The sequence below is a fragment of the Myodes glareolus genome, chromosome 12 (assembly GCF_982192425.1).
Source record: "Myodes glareolus chromosome 12, mMyoGla1.1, whole genome shotgun sequence".
NCBI lineage: Eukaryota > Metazoa > Chordata > Mammalia > Rodentia > Cricetidae > Myodes > Myodes glareolus.
This window is the reverse complement of record NC_142037.1, coordinates 43,152,376-43,174,644: the sequence shown is the minus strand read 5'-3', so window position 1 is coordinate 43,174,644 and position 22,269 is coordinate 43,152,376. Positions and strand designations below refer to the sequence as shown.

Below are 22,269 nucleotides of genomic sequence, written 5' to 3'. Positions count from 1 at the left end.
CTACTTTTCTGAGACAGGCTCTGACTCAGAAGCCGGAAGAGGAAAAAGAAAAAGATTCCTAGCCATCTATCCTTCATTTGTCCATTTTGGTGATTACTCTTACTTAGCTCATGCTGTATATTGAGCACAAAAGAGTGAGCAGAGCCTGCTTCCTGCTCTCCAGAGCCTCGTGGTGTTGTGACGAGGAGAGTTAGCAGAGAAGAGGAATTACAAAGCTGGAACCCTATGGATAGGGAGAATTTCAGGATGGTGTTGACTTCTTTAATGTTTGGCTGCCTATTTATCCTATGGCTAATACCAGAGATAGATGAAGTCTTTGACTCCAGAGAATCCCACATACCCAGGCTCAGTCACCTATCGTTTGCCTTTTTGGGAGGCCTACCACCCAGCTCCCAGAAAGATTTCAGAATGAGTCAGTATGAAGCAAAGTTGGAGTACACAGAGCTTGTGCATCAGAGAAGAGCACACTTAGGTGCCTTCGCAGCAGTTTTGTATGTGATTTTGGAGGTCTGAAGTCAGAAATGTGCCAGTACAATATACTTTCTAACAAAAAAGAAATTACTCATTAATGACATAGTAAGATCATGGATGAGGGACCCTTGCAGGCTTACAGATGGAAGCATGTGCTATCTAAATTCAATAAACATGAATTCAAAAAAATCTGAGGAATTATTATTGTGCATATATCAAACAAGGAGGTCAAAACATACAATTTGAACCAAAGATTGGCTCCTTAGCATTCTTAGTAAGCTTGCTCATAGCGTCCCTCAGAAAACGGACTGCTGGTGCTGGGGAACTCTGTGGGCTCTGGGCTCAGTTCTTAGCACAGTTTGGTCAACTGGTCAGAGTCCTTTAGGTTTATGTCAGAGAGAGAAATAAACCAGTTCCAGCGTGGCAAAGGAAACTCGGGGTCTTCTCTTTCTTCCATGTCCCCTTGTTTTTCCTTGTCATTTTGTTATCCTGTTCAGTGTGACATGGACTCTCAGGTCTCTTATTAAGAACCTGCGGATTAGAGGAAGGGAGGAAGACCCCACACACACAATAGTGTTGTGTCTCTGTGCACATCACAAGGGAGATGTATAGAAATCTTTTTTTCAAGCTCCTGCCAACACATTAAAGAAATTGAAAGCTTTAAAAATTCTTAGAAAAATATTATTTTATATACTTAATGGTTGAGCTTGTGCTATCTACAATGACACCCTGATGTAATAACAGGAGGTAACACAGGAGGATGGAGTACAGCCTTGGTTCTTGGAAATGACCTAGAACAGTTTTTATCCGCTCTGTCACAAATCTAAGAATTGGAAGTGTCAGAGATGTAAACTTTTGAGGTTAACACCCTTTTATTGTCCTAAGGAACAGGCCTAGCTCAAAGATCTAGAAATTTCTGTGGGGAATTGGACATATTTATAGGGAATAAGAGCAAAAGAAAACTAGTGTGTTTTGGAAGACATCTTTTGTTTTGAGGAATTTATAACATTTAAGAGATCATTTTATTGTGCCTGGTAACTGATAGCAAGATTAAATGTTTAAATAGGATTTAATTTGTGCCCAATAAATGAAACATGATTAAGCCTGAAAGAGCACATAGCTTGGTGCAGGGCACTGCCTGGCATGTGAGGCGCAGGCTTGAGTGCCAGAAGTTTGTGTTAGTTAGGGTTTTGGAGAAACAGAATCAAGAAATTTATGTATTTATTTTAAGGAATTGGTATGTATTTTGTGGCCAGCAAGTCTAAAATTTATAGGACAGGACCCAGGCAGAAAACTTTAAGGTAGGAGTACAATTTTTGTTTGTTCTTGTTTTTATGTTTGTCAGGGGTTGACCCAAAGATGATGGTGAGAGCCTGCAGCTCTGCCTCAGCACCTCAGACCTGATTCTTCCTCAGGGAAACCTTAAACTTTGTTTTTAAGGCCTTTCAGTTGATTGGTTGAGGTCTTCATAGAGTAGATTGTCAGATAGTCTTTAACTGACAATGTGTTGACCGAATCTACAAAATGCCTTCGCAGTGGCTCCAAGGCTATTCCAGTGTGATAGTCGAACCAAGGCTAACCTGGTATGCTAGATAATCTAGCCAAGGCTAAACCGGTATGCTAGATAGTCTAGCCAAGGCTAACCCGGTATGATAGTCTAGCCAAGTCAACACAGGAAATGCACTGTCACTGTACATATTTGAGTTAAGAAAGAACCTGAAGCAGATTTGCAGCTTGGTTGGCAACCCTGCCAAGCCGGTGTTTCTAAGACTCAGGACTGGCTTGTTACCACAGCAAGATTTTCCACTCCATGCATTTATTCACATTATCCTTTAATGTGAGCAAAGAGCTTTTTCTGTTACTAGGAGAAAGTGCAGGCAGGACTCACAACATTAGTTTGAATAAAGCAAAGTAGTATTTAAAAGATTAGTCCCAAGAAATCATCATGTAGAGGAGCTTTGAGTTTGGGGAAATTTCATTCATTACACAGAGGAGTGGAATAGCAGCTTACTTGGGGTGAGCCTAAGAGTTGTTTCCTGTGTTTTGTTTTCGGTTTTGTAACATTGTTTTGTTGTCGTTCCCCCCCCATTTATTCATTATTATTGTAGAATTTAATGCTTGCCTTTGATTTAAAAGAAATTAAATGGCTTAAAAGAGGACCCAGTAGAACTATGCCCTAGCTTTGCCTCTCCCGTAGGTGTGTGTGTGTGCGTGTGTGTGTGTGCGCGTATGTGCGTGTCGTGTGCACTGTGGCAGTGAGCCAGCACTGCTGAGGACTGAGTAGGTTCATGTGGATTGGCCAGTTTAGACTTGAAATTCATGCAGCTTGAGATTTTCAGGTCAGGTAATTGTAAAATTCTCTTCCAGATGTCATTTTAAGGTCTGACATTTTGCGTGTGTACAAATATAAACTCTTTCTCTCCTTTTTACTTTTGGGATGGTAGGAATGGAACCCAGGGCCTCACACAGGTCCCATGCGTCCTTCCTCTTCCTCAGCACAGGACCCTCTTCTCTAATGTCTCTCCCGAATCCCGCTGACTTGTCAGGAGCCTTTGTTATTCCCTCTCAATATTTTACTTGGTGTTGTTTAAAGTCAGAAAGCTTTCTTTGTGGAAATTGAACCAAATAATAAGACAATACAAGCAGAACCTGAGTTCAGCAGAAGTGATTTGCTTGTGATTAACTCTTGAGAATTGAGTCCCAGATAACAAAGAATGTTGTTTCTTAATCCTGCTCATTCTTCTTTTCCCTCCCTCTCAACCAAGTGTTAATGAATTCCTACACAATTTATCTTATTCATCATGGTTTTTAAAATGTGGCCCAAACAGAGCGCATCAGATTTCCTACTTGAAAGCTTTTAGTCTGGCCCCTCAGCAAAAGGCAATTTCATGTTTGTAGTTATTCAAGACAGCAACTTTGACATTCTAGATTTTTCTCTCATAGACCACACACAGTACCAGAAAATCTTTTTACCTTCAAAATACAGAAATCTAACAGCTTACCATTTCCATCACTAATCACTCTTTTTTCCCTTATTTTAATGTACTTCTAATTCATTTGTATGTCTCTTTTTTAACCCTGTATGGTTTTTTTTCCTTCAGCATGATAACTAGAGATCCTTAGAATTTTATGATGTCATACCTCTGTTGGAAACCGTGGTGCCTCTGTTGCTCATAGGAAAGCTGAAGTCCTGTGTTCCCTGGAAGGCCCTCCATGGGGTGTCCAACCTGTGGGCTGCATGCAGTTTGGCCCAACACAAAATTATAAACTTACATAAATTGTAAGGTTTTGAGTGTTCTTTGCTTGTTCTTGTCTTTGTTTATTGTTACTGTTTTGTAACTTGATTGCACGGCCCTGAATGTGAACTTTGCTAACACTATCATGTCACAGTGTCGACCTCTTTAACTTCTTTATTTCCTTTATCTGTTCTGTGCCTGCTGGCCCGTCTGTTCCGTACAGTAGCCCCTGCCTCCCTCAGCAGGTGGATCTCTGTGAGTTAGAGCCAATCTACAAAGCAAGTTCTAGGACAGTCAGGGCTACACATACAGAAACCCTGTTTCGAAAAACCAAAGTTGGGGTGGGGGGGTAAAAATTAGCCAACAGAGCAAACAGCATATATAATCCCATAGACAGTGTAGATATCTAAGCTGTATTCTTCATAATAACATTTGAAGGAAATGTATTTAATGTAATTATCATTGCTATTAAGGAAATTTACTTTCATAGACTCGTGCATAACTCTAAATGTATGTGTTCTGTCCACAGGGAAGAAGGCTGATAGCGGTAGGACTAGGTGTTGCAGCTGTTGCATTTGCAGGTATGTTGCTTTGGTTTTCAGACATAATAACGTTCCCCCGTACTCACCTATTACGGTTACTTAGCACTAATCAGTCGAGCAAAATATAGATAAGCATTTTAGTAAAGAAAATTATTGTCGGTGAGCTAAGACAACCAGCTGCATAATGGTTGATATTCCTGACATGTTCTTTTCCAGTTTTACTTATAGAATGCAACAATAAGAAATTTGTAGTATGGACTGAGATGGCTCAGTAACTAAAGCACTGGCTGTGCAGACCTGAAGATCCAAGTTCAGACAACCCAAACACACGCAAAGGTGGGACACAGTAGCCATGTAATCCCAGTGCACAGTGGAAGAGTGAGACAGGAGGATCCCTAGAAACTCCTAGATCACCTAGCTTGGCATTTACAACTGTTAACGGCAGAAAGATTCTGTCTCAAACTAGGTCAAAACTGGGGCCCCGCATCCTAGGTTATCTTCTGGCTGTGTTATGCCCACTGCGGTACCTAATTAATAAAGAAACCCTGCTGGAAAGATGGCTCAGCAGTCTAGAGCACTTGCTATTCTTCCAGAAGACTAGAGTTCAGTTCCCAGCACCCATAGCAGGCAGTTTACAGCTGCCTCTAACACCCTTCAGGTGAGCCGACTCCTCCTTTTGGCTTTTGTGGACACCTGCTTACAAATACACATGCATACACCTAATAATAAAAAAAGTCTTAAAAAGACAAAGAAGGTGTGTTTTAAATTGCTATGAACTGATCATGTGTCTGTGTACATGTATGATGTATGAGTCTGGGCAGGCGTGTGTAGGTGGCAGGTGACAGTTTTAAAGAATCAGTTCTCTTTCTACCACAGAGGTTCCCACCCAGGACGGAACTCAGGTTGTCAGGCTTGAACAAGTGCTTTTACCCCCAGCCATCTCTGGGCCTAAAATCTTTAATACAATGCAGTGCAAGTGATGGAGATTCCGTTATGCTCTTATATTTATGTTAACTTAAATATTTCAAGCTATCATTTTCCTTTTTTTTTTTTGATGATCTTTTTGATGTGTTCTTGGATTCAGTTTGTGAGTATTTTGTTGAGTATTTTGTATTAATATTGGTGAAGGAAATTAGTCTGTAATTTTCATTTTGAGTTCTTGTGTGGTTTGGATATCAGGGTGACTGTGGCCTCAAGAAACAAAATTGATAATGGTTCTTTGTTGATAGAGGTTTCGGTCCCACCAGGTCCCACAGCCATTCAGTCTCAAATAAACACACAGAGGTCTACATTAGTCATAAACTGGTTGGAGTAGTAGCGCAGGCTTCTTTTTCATTAATTCTTATATCTTAGATTAATTCATTATTCTTGTCTGTGTTAGCCACATGACTTGGTACCTTTGTCAGCAAGGCATTCTCATCTTGTGTCCTCTGTGTCTGGTTGACAACTGCAGATTGAGCCTTTCTTTTTCCCAGAATTCTCCTGTTAACATGGCTCCATCTCTACTTGCCTGGTCACCCCGCCAATCTTCTTACCTAGCTACTGGCCAATCAGCGTTTAATTAGAAATAATACAAGTGTGACTGGAGAGATGGCTCAGCGGTTAAGAGCACTGATTCTTCTTCCAGAGGTCCTGAGTTCAATTCCCAGCAAGCACATGGTGGCTCACAACCATCTATAATGAGATTTGGTGCCCTCTTCTGGGGTACAGGTGTACATGCAGGTAGAATACTGTATATGTAATAAATAAATATCTTAAAAAATAATGATCTTAAAATAATAATCTTAAAAAAACTAATACAAGTGACAGGATAAAGGACCATTGTCCCACAGCAGTTCTTCTGTTTTTCATTTTTTTAATCTCAAAATTTATGTTTATTTTATTGGATATGGTTAAAAATCTACAAAATCTATGAAAAAAGTTAACTTAAAACTAATAACACTGAGAGTTGATAGTTATGTATAGGTAATCTTTTTTCCTATCACATTCTGTTTTGTTGTTTTTACTGAGCTATACATTTTTCTCCACTCCCCTCTCTTCTTCCCCTCCCTTTCAACCCTCCCCTGTGACTCCCACACTTTCAGTTTACTCAGGAGATCTTGTCTTTTTCACCTTCCTTTTCTTCTGATGAACATAGCTATTCCTTGACTACTTCATTATCTTATAACAACATATTGATATAGTTTGTTTATAAACTCAGGATAATTTAATTCACTGCCACAATTATCTTTCTAGAAAAGGTAAAATTTCTAATTTTTACCTTTCTAATTTAAAGGTTAAATATTAAACATACTTATTCAGTCATTAATTTACAACTTTAAATTTTATAGCTATTCCCTAACTAAGTGTTAATCTGAGAATGTTTCCTTGTATTAGTTTTGTTTCCTGTTGCTTTGATAGAATACCGTGGTAAACAACTCAGGGAATGGAGGGTTTATTTTAGCTCACAGTACCTGTTCCTGTTCCCATAACAGGGAAATCAAGATGCCAGGATCTTAAGTCAGCTAGTCACATCCATAGTCAGAATAGAAAGAGAATTCACTGTCCTCAACAGTCTTTCTCCACTATTCCTTAGTTCAGGATCCTCTGCCAAGGGAATGGGGCCTCCCAATAGTGGTCAGTCTTCCCACATTAGTTGAAGTAGGAGGGCCTTCTGTCTATATGTTACTTTCATTGGTCAAGTAAAGAAACTGCCTTGGCTTTTGATAGGGCAGCAGCTTAGATAGGCAGAGTAGATAGAACAGGATGCTGGGAGAAAGAAAGCAGAGTCAAGCAGACGCCATGGCTCTCCTCTCCGAGATGGACACTGGTTAAACTCAAGCCACAGTCAAGTGGCGATACAGATTATTAGAAATGGGTTAAAAGAATATGTAAGAGTTAGCCATTAAGAGGTTAGAACTAATGGGCCAGGCAGTGTTTCAATGAATAGAGTTTCCGTGTAGTTATTTTGGGTGTAAAATAGCTGGGTGGCTGGGCGCCAGGAACGCAGCCCGCTGCTCCTATTTACAACAATTAGTTAACATAGTGAAGTCATTTTCCTACAGATATGCCCTCAGGCTAACCTGCTCTAAGATGGTTCTGTATTGGAACTCTATTCCCAGGTGATTTAGACTGTGTCAAATTGACAATTAAAATTAACAATTACACTATGTTATTTAAATTTTTGTTTCTAAATTCTGTTTGATTATATTAATTGCATTTTTCTTTTGATAAAGCTACATTCTGTTGTGGTGTCGTAGAGTGAAATTCTAATAAGACAATGACAGTTTTATTGAGTTCTATACATTATTTAATTTTACACAGTTCTCATTTAAAACAATCAGATCTTAAAATCAACAACACCTATGATTCACACCCTTTGATCTTTTTGCCAACAGGGCTTTGTACCAATTTCATAACTATAGTTAACTACTTCTGAACTTGCATGAGAAAAAGATAATGCTTTTAAAGAAATTCTGACAGTTGTCATAAACATAAACCAATTTTAGAATAGGCATAATTACTAAATTCAGCTGTAAGCTTTTCATTTTAATTTAGAAAAATGATATATCTTATCTGCTTTTTTCTCAGAGAATGGCAAATTTGTATGCATATTTTATATAGAAAAAATTCATGTTACAAATTAGTATAGCAGAACTTGCCCAGAGCCAACTGAGTAAACTTAGGAGAAGCTGTAGTTGCCATACTTGTGGAAGTCTGTTGCAGCTGGATCTAGTTTCTGTTTAAGTGGGTCTCCAGACACCACATCCCGAAGCCTTTATCTGTTCTTGTTGCTTGTTTCATTTCACTAAGGCAGGATTTTGGTTGCTGTGCCTGGTTGTGGTTTTGAAGAGTTTTGAGGTGATTTGAAAGTGGTGTCCTATGTATGGATGATCTAGGTATGAGCTTTTCCCCTGGAATTAGGTTTGTGGTGTCTTACACAGTTTTCTAGCAAAGCCTTCTGAGAGGGGCATGAGTAGAAAGTGTGCCTGCTTATGCCACTCTCGTGCGAAGCCCTCCGAATGACTGTGGGATCTGCTTTGCTTCAGAGTCTTACTTGTCAATGCGAGGGAGTATTAGGATGCTTAAGAAAGGGAAATTAAAACAAGATTTTAGTCCTTCTGCGAAAACTATTATTAGAAACTCATATTCTCAAGTTACGCATCTTTAGAGAATTTGTAGGCAATCCCTGGAAAACATCAGTTTAGCAATTTTGTTCTAACATCTCTCATTTCCTGTAACAGGCTTTTTTTCACTAACTCTCTAAACATAATATAAGTACATGTTTTCTATTTGGGTATACAATGCCTAATCGAACTTTACTTTTTAATGATCAATTTAGAGACATTTACTCCAATATGATGCTTGAGATTGTAGAAATGTGAATTTGAATCATTGTTTTAACACCTTAGACTTCAATACTAATTACAATTTGTAAAATATCACCTTGAAGAGAATTTCCAAACGCTTTTCAGGGATCTTGGAGATAGGAGTGATGCTAAGTTTTATTGATGAGAAGTCACTGTAATCTAACAATTTCTAAATGAGATTAAACCTTTAAACTATCAAAAAATAAATAAATAAATAAAAATAAGAATTTAGAGAAACTAAAGACCCAAAGTGAGAAAAACAGATAGTTAAATCTTTAAGAAATAGCTTCACGTGTTGTTGTTTCTTACTCTGCTGGTTACTCTGCTAAATACACTTCTTATCTTGTGTCTTAAAGAAGTGTTTGTTTTCAACAACCGGGAAGTGGTAGTGCACGCATTTAATCCCAGCATTTAGGAGACAGAGGCAAGTGGACCTCTGTGAGTTCGAGGCCAGCTTGCTCTATAAAAGCTAGTTCCAGGACAGGCTCCAAAGCTACAGAGAAACCCTGTCTCAGAGGGGGAAAAAAATGTTTGTTTTCTATATATTTTAGTGTGATTACCATCATAAATGGCAATATAATTTAATTAATCATTTGGTATCATGAGTATTATAAGCCATGTCTTATTCTAGTCAGTTTATTATGAAAAGAGTATTAAGATGTTATTATATTCTGTAAGATTGTATAAGTAAAAAATATACATGTATGCCTATAAACACTGAAAATTTCTAATTTTATTATCATGAACTAGAACTTGGGACATGAATTGGCTGTGATAATATTAAAGTCAAAGTCAGTCTGTCTACTTAGTAAATTAGAAGTTTGAAAAATAGTAATTCTTTCTGATAATATTTGAAATAGCATTCATATCAATAAATGATGCATGATAAACACCTTAAAAGTAATGATTGACATTGATTATGAGAAATATATTAGTATGTATTCCATTTACTGTTTAGGTCGCTATACGTTTCAAATCTGGAAGCCTCTACAACAAGTAATCACTGAAACAGCAAAAAAGATTTCGTCACTGGTAAGTTAACTGGGGCTGTAATTAGAAAGTGCTTGGATGTTTGTTTGTCGTACTTAAAAGCAACTCAGGGCACGTCTTTGTATTATGAGAAGTGGGCTGTGTCCTGCCGCTAGGCTGGCTTACACCCAGGTTGGCAGGCGACTTGTCGTCCCAGCTACCCAGCTATCTTATGCCCTAAATAATCACATGGAGATCAATATTAATTAAATCACTGCCTGGCCCATTAGCTCTAGTCTATTATTAGCTAACTCTCACATTTTGATTCAACCCATTTCTAATAATCTGTATGTCACCACGAGGCCGTGGCTTACCGGGAAAGACTCGGCATGTCTGACCTGGTGACTTCATGGCGGCTCTCTCTGCCTGCCTCCTTTCTCCCAGCATTCTGTTCTGTCTACTCCGCCCACCTAAGAGCTGCCCTATCAAAAGGCCAAGGGCCAAGACAGCTTCTTTATTCAACCAGTGAAATAAACACAAATACAGAAGTACCTCCTACACCATGTCTTAGGCTTCCCACCTAGAAGTTGGGGGGCAAGGGGAGTAGAAATTCACCTCTTCACATCATTTGTGAGTCTGTCTAGTCTATGGATTTAGTTTCAGTTGCTTAGTCATATGATTTTTATGCATGGACTTCTATTTCCGAGTTTGACGACTCTTACACTCTAACTGGTATTGAACTGACCGCTAGGTGACTTGGGGTCTGTTCTGTTGTTTTGAAGCAGGGCCTCGTGTATCCTGGGCTGGTCTGAGCTCCTTGCTCCTCTTGCTCCCAAGCAACTGACTATAGACAGGCACCTCCACACCTAGCCTCTTTGGGTTTTTGTTTTTTGAGACAGCATCTTACTATTTAGCCAATGTTGACTTTGAAGTCTCTTGGTCCTCCAGCCTCTTATAGCAAGTATTGAGATTACAGGCATGTGACACCACACCTGTCTTATTTTTCCCTTCTAACTAACGTTATTTACTCATTAAACATTTACTGAGTGCCCACCATTTACCAATCCCTGTGCCAGGAGATTAGAACACCAACTGAGTAAAAGAGACAAAGCTTCTGCCCTGGTAGAGCTTGTGCTCAGCTCATGTATCTCAGCTTGAATGTGAACATAGTCCCCTGTGTCACTGCACCTGACTATCTCAAACACAGCACTGAAAAATTCCACCATGAAATCCTATAAGGCTGTAAGTTGTGAAATATTTTTTATAGATATGTTACATTCATTTATGCTGTGGAACATAAATGCAAAATGTGTTGCATTCTTTTAACTCTGTGAAGCTATGTTATTTTGCCTGCCTAAAACACCTGATTGGTCTTGCTGAACTTCAGGCTAATAACTAGGAAGGAGAGGAATAGGTAGGGCTGCCAGGCAGAAGAAATAAATAGAAGGATAGAGAGAAGAGGAGCGAGAAAAGAAGGGGGGAGAAGGAAAAGAGGATGCCAGGGGCCAGCCACATAGCCAGACATAGAGTAAGAAGTAAAGAAAAGTATATAAAATAGAGCAAGGTAAAATCCCAGAGGCAAAAGGTAGATGGGATAATTTAAGTGTTCTGAAATTTTGAAAAGCTGGCTAGAAATAAGACAAGCTAAGGCCAGGCATTCATAAGTAAGAATAAACCTTCGTGTATTTATTTGGGAGCTAGGCAATGGGCCCTCTGTAGGGAGCCGCCAGGATGTCCACTTGGTGAGTTAGTGCCTATAGCCTGGAGGTATACAAATCCTTTGATGCTGCCGTCCAGGCCAGTTTGCTTGGAGCCTTGTTTGCATTTCAGAGACTTGGTTCCCTGACCTGTCCTGTGGCCTTGAGCCCTAGCAGAATGGCATCAACCAATCAGCATTCGAGCCTCTCACCCTAGAAAAGCGGCTGTCTTTGGATTTTTCGCTCTCTCTCGTCATCCCTGTTCCCCATTCCTCCTTTCAATCAAGTAGCTCTAATAAATTGTGATTGAGAAGGATTCTTGATTTTGTGATCGTCCATTCCTGCTGGTCAGGAAGCGCGTCACAGCCCTCAAAAGTAAAAAAACAAACAAACAAACAAAAAAACTACATGTTCATTCATTTTAGCAGAATTCTAGATATTCTTATAAACTTAAGAGAAATGCAGAATGAATGAAAATAGGTACTAAAAAGCTACAGTGTGTGTGTTAGGAGCTGGAGAGTTGGCTCAGCAGTTAAGAGCACTGGATGCTCTTCCAGAGGACTTGGGTTCAATTCTCAGCACCCACATGGCAGCTCACAACTGTTTGTGGCTCCAGTTCCAGGGAATCCAACACCCTCACATAGACACAACAACAATGCACAGAAAAAAATTGATGAGTAAAAATAAATAATTTTTTAAAAAGCTTCAATATGAATTGTAGTTTTCAATCGCAGAAGAATATACAGTGAAGACTCACCAAGTTGCTGTACTGTAAGCAGTGACTTTTGGAAAACAGAAGCAGATCTGGACAAGATCATCTTGGTCTGTAGACGTTTGAGAGTGAGTGACTTGTTTGAGCAAAGACATTACAGGCCTGTGGGGCTTAGTTAATGACAGCCCTTCCAAAGGATGACATGACAAGTAATTCAGCCCATGTTCAAAAGAAGTGTAAGAGTTTCTAAAATCTATGAATGTGTGTCTGATTACAGAGTATAGGTGTGTTTTCTGTTTCCCATTTATGTTCAATTGACTAACATATTGACGGGTAAATATTCCGCTCTTGTTCAGTTAGTATTCACTGTGTACCTGCTTCATGGCAGATATTGTAGGCAGTGGGATATACTCATAGACCAAACATCCTTTTCTCTAGGAGCTTACATTTTACATTTTAATACAGACAAATAATTTAAAACATGAAGGTGTGTCATTTCTAAAATTATCAAGTATCATTAACCAATGCCTACCAGGGTAGGAAACAAGAATGCTAGAAGAGAAGGACCTTCGTATTATCTAGGCCAGGCAAAGCCTTCTAGGAGATGCGGACATGGACCATATGAGCATCAGAAAGAAGAGTGTTCTGGGCAGTAGGGACACTGAGAGGCCCAAGGTGGAGTAAGCAGAGCAGCAGGGTAATTCCAGTGACATCTGAAGAGAAACCAGCTCGGGCCCAGGTCTCTTAGGGCTATGGACCATGACAGCACTTCTCAGGGTTTTTTTGAGTTTGGAAGATTTTGAACAGGGGAAAGGACACTGTGGCATGTGTTTTTAGGTTATCATTTGTCCTGGCAGCTGCTCAGAGTGTAGACCAGAGTGAGCCAGAGCGAAAGCTCTGGGGTAGTTGAGCGGGAAAGCAAGTGAGCACCATGGGCATTGTGACGGGCTTCATGGCGGGCTGGATGCTGTCTGTCTTTCCGTGTGTGTCGCTTGTAACCTGAAACAGATTTAGGAATTGTCTTGCTTGTGCTGCCGTGATCATCTGTAAATATATGGACACATAAAGAGAGAAAACCTTTAAGCTTTATGGAGCACTGGATTACTGAATGTTGCAAAGAAGAAAAGAGGGCATTTAGGATATTTTCACCACTGCGCTGCTCAGTAGGGGCCTGCTGCAGGGCAGGCTGGCTGGTAAGGGGCATGCTGCAAGACTTCTCAAGGAGAGGGAAGTGGTTGATGTGCCACCATTTTCCTTGTGGCGACTTTGTAAAAATCCTTTTCTTTTTTATACAAAATGTGATTATAGTTTGTAGGGAAATAGTTTAGAATATCTTAATCATCGTCATCTTCAAGAATTATGTGTTCCATATTCACCACTCCAGAGAAACTGAAACATGAAGTATGTGCATAGCTTCTCTTCACACTGAGTCCCAGATGCCACACTTCATAAATGCAGTGTTACAGGCATCGATAAGTATTAATTTTTAAACCAAATTGAGTTACTAAAAGAATAGGAAGTGTAGTTGTTCCGCACTAACTCTCTCATTCCCGGTCAGTGGCCACCAGGTCCATGGCTTTCGGTTTACTGCTCTGTATTCTCTACTTTATTCAAGTTCTCTTGTCTGTTCCTAAGTCCCATTCCTCTTAATCATATTTAAAACTTATTATTGGAATATTGACTGGAGTGTTCATCTGTGTACATGGATGATGAATGTCTTCACGTGTTTGTGCTAATTGTGTTGCCCTCACAATTATTGTCAGTTATTAGTTGTGACTCCTTGCTGCTTGAAATCTAATAGTCCCAGCATAACAGAGGCAGATGCCCCTGCTGGGACTCAACTTCATTGCGTTCCCTTCCTTGTCCCAGTGTGGTCACGGCCAGAGTTTCTACTGGTAACCTGATTTTTACACCCGGGCAACCTGTTCTATAGTTTCCTTTCATTGATTTGGAGTTTCAATTAGTTTGTTTATTTTCTTTAATTATTGATATCTTACTATTTCACAAGGATTCTTAATGAACTGTAACTTCCTGGAAGATTCTCTTTTATTCTTTCACAGTTCTGTTTTTCTTTGATTATTTCCTCCCTCTGTTAAGTCTCTCTTCCTAGGATTTCACATTAGAAAGATGCTGGACGTCTGCATCTGTCCTGCAGTGTCTAGCTATTCCAGCTCACTTTTGCTCCTGACTTTCCTACAATCTGCAATACTTCCTCAGTTGGTTTTGCAGATTCACGAGGCTGGTGGTTAGCTATGGCCATTCTTTAAAACAGTTCATCTGAATTTTTGACAAGGGAAATGTTTGAAAATTGCTTTTATTTTTAATTATATGTATGTATGTGGGTTTGTCCACATATGAGTGCAGGTGCCTAAGGAATGCGTATTGGGTCCCCTAGGACTGGATTTATGGACAGGTGTGAGCTCTTGCTCTGCAAGAACACATGTGTTCTTAACTTTTAGCCATTTTTTTTGGGGGGGTGCTATAAGGGAAAATTGTCCTTTCTAAGAAGTCATTTATATTTCTTCTTCATGGTAATGCAGTTGTTTTCTTAGTCAGAGGGGAAAACCCAGGCTTTGATTCAGCTTTGACCCTTGGGCTCCGATTCAGAAGATTATAGAGAGGACCCCTCTTTGCTGAATGTTTCTTCTTGGTTTCCTGGGGAGACTTTATTCTTTCCTAGTGTTTTTATTTTTGTTTTATTTTTCCTGATATTTGGAGTTGCTGTAATGGTTTTTCTGTATATTCAGTCTTTCATAGTTTTAAATATCAGTATTTGTTTAAACGTTTTGGCTAACTACTTATTTCTTATTTTCATATCTGTTATGACTTTCTCTTATTAAAATATTTACTTTCTCACTTCTAAGGCACTTTGAGAGACAAAAAAAAAACCCTTTATAATCCAGTCTGTTATTTTGAACTTGTGCCCCTTTGTTTGCTATTTAAAATGTATAAATGATACTAATTGGTTCTACAAATGCCTAATTACTTCTAATTTAGAATTGAAAGAGTCCTGAATCATTTATCTTCTTCAAGGCTTTTAATTTTCTGTTTGTAAATTTGTCTTTTACTTGAAGTCATCCTTCTGTGGCTCTCTAACTCAGATAGGTCATTATTAATCGCTTCTATGAAGTTTATTTCCTCACTTAACATTGTGAATGATAACCATTCTTACCTGGTTTTCTGGAGGATTGTTCATGTTACCGACTAAAATAGGTACTGAAGATTTGTTTGATTTGATTTATTTTAGCCCTCCTATGATAAGATGACATCATAGTTTATTACTAATTTGAGAAAGAAATTAATGTCATTCCTGTTGTTGCTTGTATGTGCTTCTGGATAGGATAGTACAAAATAATAATTTGTACATTCCAGGGTGTTTTCAGTAGACAGTATCATCTCTTCATTCTCAATGACATAATTATTGCTTGTAGTAATATCATTGTCTTTGTGTTTCTATTGCTGTGAAGAGATACATACCATGGCAAACAGCAGCTCTTTGAAGGAAAATATGTAATTGTGGTGGCTTGCTTACAGTTCAGGGGTTCAGTCCATTATCATCATGGTGGGGACATGGCAGCATGCAGGCAGACATGGTAGTTGAGAAGGAGCTGAGAGTCCTACATCTTGCAGGCAACAGGAAGTGATCTGTCTCACTGGGTATGAGCATTTCTGAAACCTCAAAACCTGCCTGCACATGACACACTTCCTCCAGCAAGACCACACCTCCACATAGTGCCACTCCCTTTGGGGGCCATTTTCTTTCAAACCACCACAATCATTTATGGATCTGGATGTTTCCTTTGAATTATAGCATTTTCAGAGAATGGATTGCAACATATTAAGGCAAGATTTTCTCTGAAGAAATGCACCTGTATTTTAGGTGAACAGTGCAAGCTTCCATTTTCTCTTGTCTGATTTTCTGTGTATTGATCATGTGTTACATTTCTATGTGCAGAACGATGTATTAGAAAGGTGTGATGGCTTTCTATGAAGACGTTTACTTATTTGTAGTGAAGGCTGTTGCAAGGCATGAAGGTCTCATAGATGCTGAAGGAGACTTTTCTGCGGTCCCATTCCCACATAGTTAAAAATTAAAGTAGCACAGATACTTTTAAGGTTAGTGACTTGTGACTATAGAGGGAGTGACAGTTTGGGGGACATCAAATTATCTTATGCTGATTTAAAGTCTTAGAACTTTCTAAGGTAGATGAAGACTCATAGAAATACCCTTTTTTGTAAAGAAAAACTTTATCAGTCTTAAGCTTGAATTAAAACCAAAATCAGAACAAACTGCTGTAGAAATGACTGCCATAATCAACTCAAATAACCATCTTTCATTTCGGGATAAGGTTTGCCTCTAGGAAAGATTTTGGTCTACGAGGAGAGCCTGTAAGACCATCTGGCCTTCCTCTATTAAGTACCCATTTTTCTCCAGCTCTGGCTCGAGGTTACTCCCGTCTTCTGTAACAGTCTCTGTGTGTTCTGTTTCTGTAGTGGGTTAGACATGACATGACACTTGGAATAGGGCATGTTCCTCCTCATGGCCCTATGAGGTTAGTGCATCAGTGTCTGGTAAAAGACAGCCCTTAACATGTGTGCTTAAGGCAGATCACCACCAGAGAGCGGGAACTGCATCTGTACTCAGCCAGCTCTACACTTTCTTTCTTGCCATCATTCCTTAAATCCAGTATGGCCACTCTTTATTTGCATAACATTTCCATTGTTTTAGTGATCTACAGGAGGATGAGAGCAGCTTATTTGCAGATACTACATTGCCGTTTTATATTAACAGACTTGTCCACCAAAGAATTTCAATACATTTGGTTCTGGAAGCAGTCCCTGATACTATAGTCAGTGACTATAGTTACTTCTTTGCTCAGTATGAAAATGTGACCTCTGCCTAGAACTGTGTATTAGCTTAATCATATGTGCCATGTTTCTCTCTCAAGGCGGAGTTCATGCACCTCCTTCAGAGCTCCTGAAAAATAATTGCTTTTCTTTGCTGCCTCCTGATTTCTTGCTCTCTCCTTTTTGATTTCTTGTTTTTCTCCCTTTGAGGCAGGATGTTGTTGTGTAGCCCGAGGGAGCTGTGATTTGTGGATGTGTGTGCTTTTTCCGTCTCCTTCCAAGTGCTTTGATCTCAGCTATGCACCACCATACCTGGTGGATTCAGTTTGTTTCACTTGCTTCTGTTTCTTGAGACAGGTCTCTCTATTCAGCCCAGGACGGCTGGGATGGAACTTTCAATCCTGCCTCTCCTTTAACCTTCTCTTTGCTAATTTCTGGGGTCAATTCTCAGATCACATTTTCTTTCACCTACCAGAAACATTTGAAACCATTTTTCACTTCCTCGCTTTCTCTTGCAGCTTTCTTCCTGTGTCAGTGCGGTCTTTGAGAGCGCTTTACTAATCCCTCCTCTACAGTTTCAGGCCTGTTGCAGACTCAGGCTCAGTCTGTGTACTTGCTCTCTTAGGCCATCTTGCTCAGTCTGGCTTCACTAAGCAACGTCCCCACTGAGGATTCTCAAAAACTTTCTCTAGATTTAACTGCTTTTCCTCCTAGAAATTTGATAGAGACTTCAAATTTAATACATTGAAAACCATCCTCATCGTATCTATTTCCCACAACTGATAACTGCTCCTCCTTTTAGCCATTAAACAGCAGTTTGGCAGTTCTAGGCCAAAAATCTTAAAGCCATTTACATGGTATAGGTTCTCTGAAAAGCAAACTTGGGCAAAAATTGGCAAGCTGCAAGTGTAGGGAACAGTCTGTGTGTGACTCAGCATCCTTCCAAGAAACACAAGGGTAGAGAAACCATTTAGGTTGTAGCTCAGTCTTAACAAACCTGGCCTCATGGCTACCATGGTTCATGCAGTTGCCTATGAGGTTAACATCACCTGGGAAGTCAGTGTAGGGGCACCCAAGACTTGACCTTGGAGAGCTGTGGCGCTTAGCACCTCAACCAGCCTTTCAGGTCCAGGCTGCTCCGCCGCTCAGAGGTCCTGAGGAGGGTTCTGTACAGCCACAGCTTGTCTTCTGCATCATGTGTAACTCCTCCTTCTGTCAGATCCCGTATTAGTCCACCAAGCAAACGATTGCTCTCAAAATACATGAAAATGTGATTGCTTCCACATCCCCAGCTCCTGCCTTGGTAGTTTATAGCCCTGCTCTTTAACTGGTCTCTTCTACCCTCTTTCTTTTCTACTCTTCAAACTCAAACTAACCCTTCCATAACAAAGCCAAATTTTCTCATTCCACTCAGAATAGAAACCTCTCTCCATCACTAACCTGGCCTTTCACAGTCAGTTCCCATTGCTCTGTAAGATCCCTAGCTTCCTAGCTCCCACTCCGTAGCCACCATGGCCATTTCATACAGTTTTCTAGCCTCTCTTGGCTTTCCTGTCTGTTAACATTACATGTTCTTCTTTCTCTGCCAGCCAGGATAAAGCCAAACAGATCCCTGCCTTAAGTGACTTGGTCAAGGCTACCCAATGAGAAAAGCACTTCAGTGCTGGGGGAAAGCGTTGACATTGTGCTGATCTCTGTCCTTCAGTTATATCTCAGTGGAGAAAAATGAATGCATTGTAAAGTTGAAAACATGGTTAATGTGTTTTACACTCATCTTGGTTAGAGTTTCATTAAAGGATAGTTGTGTAGTGCATTCCCCGCAATTTCAAGTTGATTTCTAATAAAATGCATTGCTCTTACTGTAACGCTGTGAGGGGATTGAGGTCATGCTACCCCGTACATGGAACTAATTATTTTTTGCCCTTTCTTTCCTGTGCAGAGCCCTTCATCCTACTATAAAGGGGGATTTGAGCGGAAAATGAGTAGGCGAGAAGCTAGTCTTATTTTAGATGTAAGGTAAGTGCTGCATAAGTATTTTTGTTTCGTGGCAAAGATTGTCTTGAAAATCGGAGGGGAGGGATTACAGTAAGTTTGTGCTTATATTTAAAATTTAAAAATAAAACCCAGAAGAGACATAGCATTTTTCTTTTTGCCTTTTAAAAATTGAGGTCTGGCCAGGCATTGGTGGTGCACGCCTTTAATCCAAACACTCGGGAGGCAGAGGCAGGCGGATCTCTGTGAGTTTGAGGCCAACCTGGTCTATAAAAACTAGCTCCAGGATAAGCTCCAAAGCTGCAGAGAAACCTTGCCTTGAAAAACTTTAAAAAAAAAAAAAAGCTGAACTCTGGATTGGATTAATTGAAGTTATGTATGCTCTTTGCTCTTTAACAAGGAGTCCTAGATCCAAGTCTACCCATTGTGACACTGATTTCTCTCTGGACCAGTTTTGAAATTTGATGCCTATCTTTAATTATAACACCTTTCTTTTCTACTTCTGTAGTTTGATATATACCATATATTATTTTACTTATTCTATTTTACTATTCATTGACTATTTATTATTAGACATTATGGGAAAAGAACTAGTGATATTGTGTGGTTACTGTTAACATTAATGTCAGGATTGTTTTCTTCTATTATAAATTTGCCAGAATCTATATTCATTTGTCTTTCTTATTGTTCCTTACAGCATATTCTCAAGGGTTTTTGTTGTTGTTGTTGTTGTTGCTTCGTTTTGGTTTTTGCAGTGCTAGGAATTAAACCTAAGTAAGGCCCTGAATGTGCTCGGTAGGCATTATACCACTAACCTATGTCCCCAGCCGTTAGAGTTTTGTAAACTTTGTAACCTAGGCTGGCCTTGAACTCATAATCTTCCACATTCCAAATTTCAGGGTTAGAGTTGTCCACTGTACACAGAACGGGTTATAGTATATCATCTACTGTACACAAAGTGAGTTGGTTACCATATATTGTCCACTACATGCAGAGTGGTTACAGTGTGTCATCCACTGCACACACAGAGTTGTTACAGTGTATCATCTACTGCACACACAGAGTGGTTACAGTGTGTCACCTACTGCAGACTTTCTGGTGACTTAATGAGTATGATTAAGCAGTAGAGTTAAAGTGCTATAGTGACAAAAAAAAATGTCTTGTAGCTCCATATAATCTTTAAGCCCAAACATTTTTATTGCCTGCTTTAAACAGATAGATAAATGAATAAAAGAACTATAAAAGAACTGTGGACTCTCTAGGTGGTTTAACTAGTAAAGGTGCCTGCCACTGCCACCAAGCTCGATTACCTGAGTGTAGTGCAATCCAATTTGACCTAGACTCACATGAACTCATTCCCAAAAGTTGTCTCCTGACCTCAACATGCATACTGTGTTGCGCGTGCGCACACCTACACACACACACACACACACACAGAAGAAGAAGAAGAAGAAGAAGAAGAAGAAGAAGAAGAAGAAGAAGAAGAGAGAGAGAGAGAGAGAGAGAGAGAGAAATACATGGATACAAATAATAAATACAATAATAATTTTTAAATACTGGAGCTTAGCTTAGTGCTTTATTTAAATCTAAGAGATGGGAGTTTTTCTTGTTAGAGAAAGTAGTAGGTAGAATTAAGCAAATTAGCTAATGTTAGGTAGCTAGCTATTCCTTGCTTAGTATTACTCAGGTAGTATTATTTTCCTTAAACTTATTGGCTCAGTTTACTGCAGACTTGAGAATGTCATTCAGTTCCACACACCTTATTTCTTCCACCCATCCCAGCCTCCCTTTTCCTGCCAATCAAACATATTCAAGGGAACACTTTGTCTGGATAACAAAGAAATCATTAAAATGTAGCAAGGACTTTGAGTTGTAATGTAGTAAAACCAAAAGGGGAATAAAGTTATGTAAATGAGAATTCTCCCCTCATCTTCAAAGCTCACCACTGAGATAATTGTCTTAAAGGCAGTGGCTTTCAATTGCCATATTTGTGTGCACGAACTTGGCTTCCAGCTGTTTGCACTTTAATCTAGTCTGATGGGTGGCAGACCTCTGGTGTGGAAGAATTATCTGTATTCTGTCAATCATATTTTAATAAAATGCTGATTGGCCAGGCAGGCAGTATAGGCAGGAAAGCCAGACAGGAAGTAGAGGTGGAGCAAAGAGACTGGGAGTATTCTAGGAAGCTCCCTCTGCCAGTTCTGCCCATACCACCGGAGAGAAAAGATGTAAGCTGCCCAGCTGAGAAAGGTACTGAGCCATGTGGCTAACGTAGATAAGGATAATGGGGTAACATAAGTTATAAGAACTAATAAGTAGCCTGACCTAATGGGCCAATCAGTTTATAATCTTATGGAGATCTGTGTGTGATTTTCCTTGGGGTATGCCGGCTGTGGGGTACTGGGTGAGACAGATACCCCAGCAAGCAGGCCCGTCATGCTACAGACCTCAGTGGACACAAAACTTCAGGTTTTGTGTAGAAAAGAGTTACTTTCTTAAAACCAGGCAATGTAATTGATTTTCAAGGATATTGTAACTGAAGTGACATTCATACTTTGTTTCATATGTTCAATTAAAACTTGATATCCAGAGTAAAAACCAACACACCATGTTTCTTCAAATATATGCAACAGAAATTTGTGTTTTTCTAAATTGCTATCCATTATTTAGTGATTAGCTTTCTATAGTACAGTTTTGTGAAGCTGTTTTTACAGTTTTCTAATTTTTATAATTAATAGTTTTTTTTAAAACATTGGTATTTACTAGGCTACAGCCTTTGTTCTTCTAAGGAGTTTACTTTTTGTGATTGTTGGTCTTGGTTTGAGATTTTTGGTTTTTGTGGTTATTGTTTTTGGGGGTGCTATGTAATCCATCAAGCACCCATTGCATATTCTGTCTGAGATAATGTCTTACGGTACAGGTTGTAGACTGTGCAGTAGGTCACTTACATGTACGTGTCAGACATCCAGAACTGCAAGACAGCATGACTAGTGTAGAGGTGCTGAAGAGCGCCTCACACAGAAAGGGTCAGTGTATGTCAGCACAGGAAGTGGACTTGTACTGATTTTCAGAGTGATGTGGTTTTCATTTCCTAAGCAATTAAATCAAGTAGTGTCCTTAGCTCTTGTGAATATCTGGTTGTCACCATTTGAAATTAAACAGTATCTATTTGAGAGCTACCTAAAAGTTGACTGTAAAAATGTTCCCCCATAAGGCTTTTGTAAACGACCAAAAGAAGTATTCTCAGGTCCTCACATAAAGGAACTTGCTTAGTTTATTTATGGAAGAATGGTTGTGTGTTCATTTAGCCAGTAATAATTTTTCCCCCACAGGGGAGCTTGTCTTTTGAGACAGTCTTATTGCATAGTCTTTTGAGCTTAAGATCTTTTTGTCTCAGCCTCCTGAATGCTAGAAGTATAAGCATAAGTCACTATTTCAGGCCCTTCATAGGAT

At 39.5% G+C, this 22,269-nt stretch overlaps 1 protein-coding gene across 2 annotated transcripts in view; it reads left to right on the top strand.

Annotated features, from left to right (window-relative positions):
* Nucleotides 1-22,269, top strand: part of Dnajc15 (DnaJ heat shock protein family (Hsp40) member C15) — a 41,875-nt gene that overhangs the window by 5,394 nt on the left and 14,212 nt on the right. For both annotated transcript variants that reach the window (XM_048422036.2, XM_048422035.3), the window contains exons 2-4: nucleotides 4,237-4,288; nucleotides 9,557-9,630; nucleotides 18,764-18,840. In XM_048422036.2, coding sequence (XP_048277993.1) covers nucleotides 4,237-4,288; nucleotides 9,557-9,630; nucleotides 18,764-18,840 — 203 coding nt within the window. The remainder of the gene's footprint in view (nucleotides 1-4,236; nucleotides 4,289-9,556; nucleotides 9,631-18,763; nucleotides 18,841-22,269) is intronic.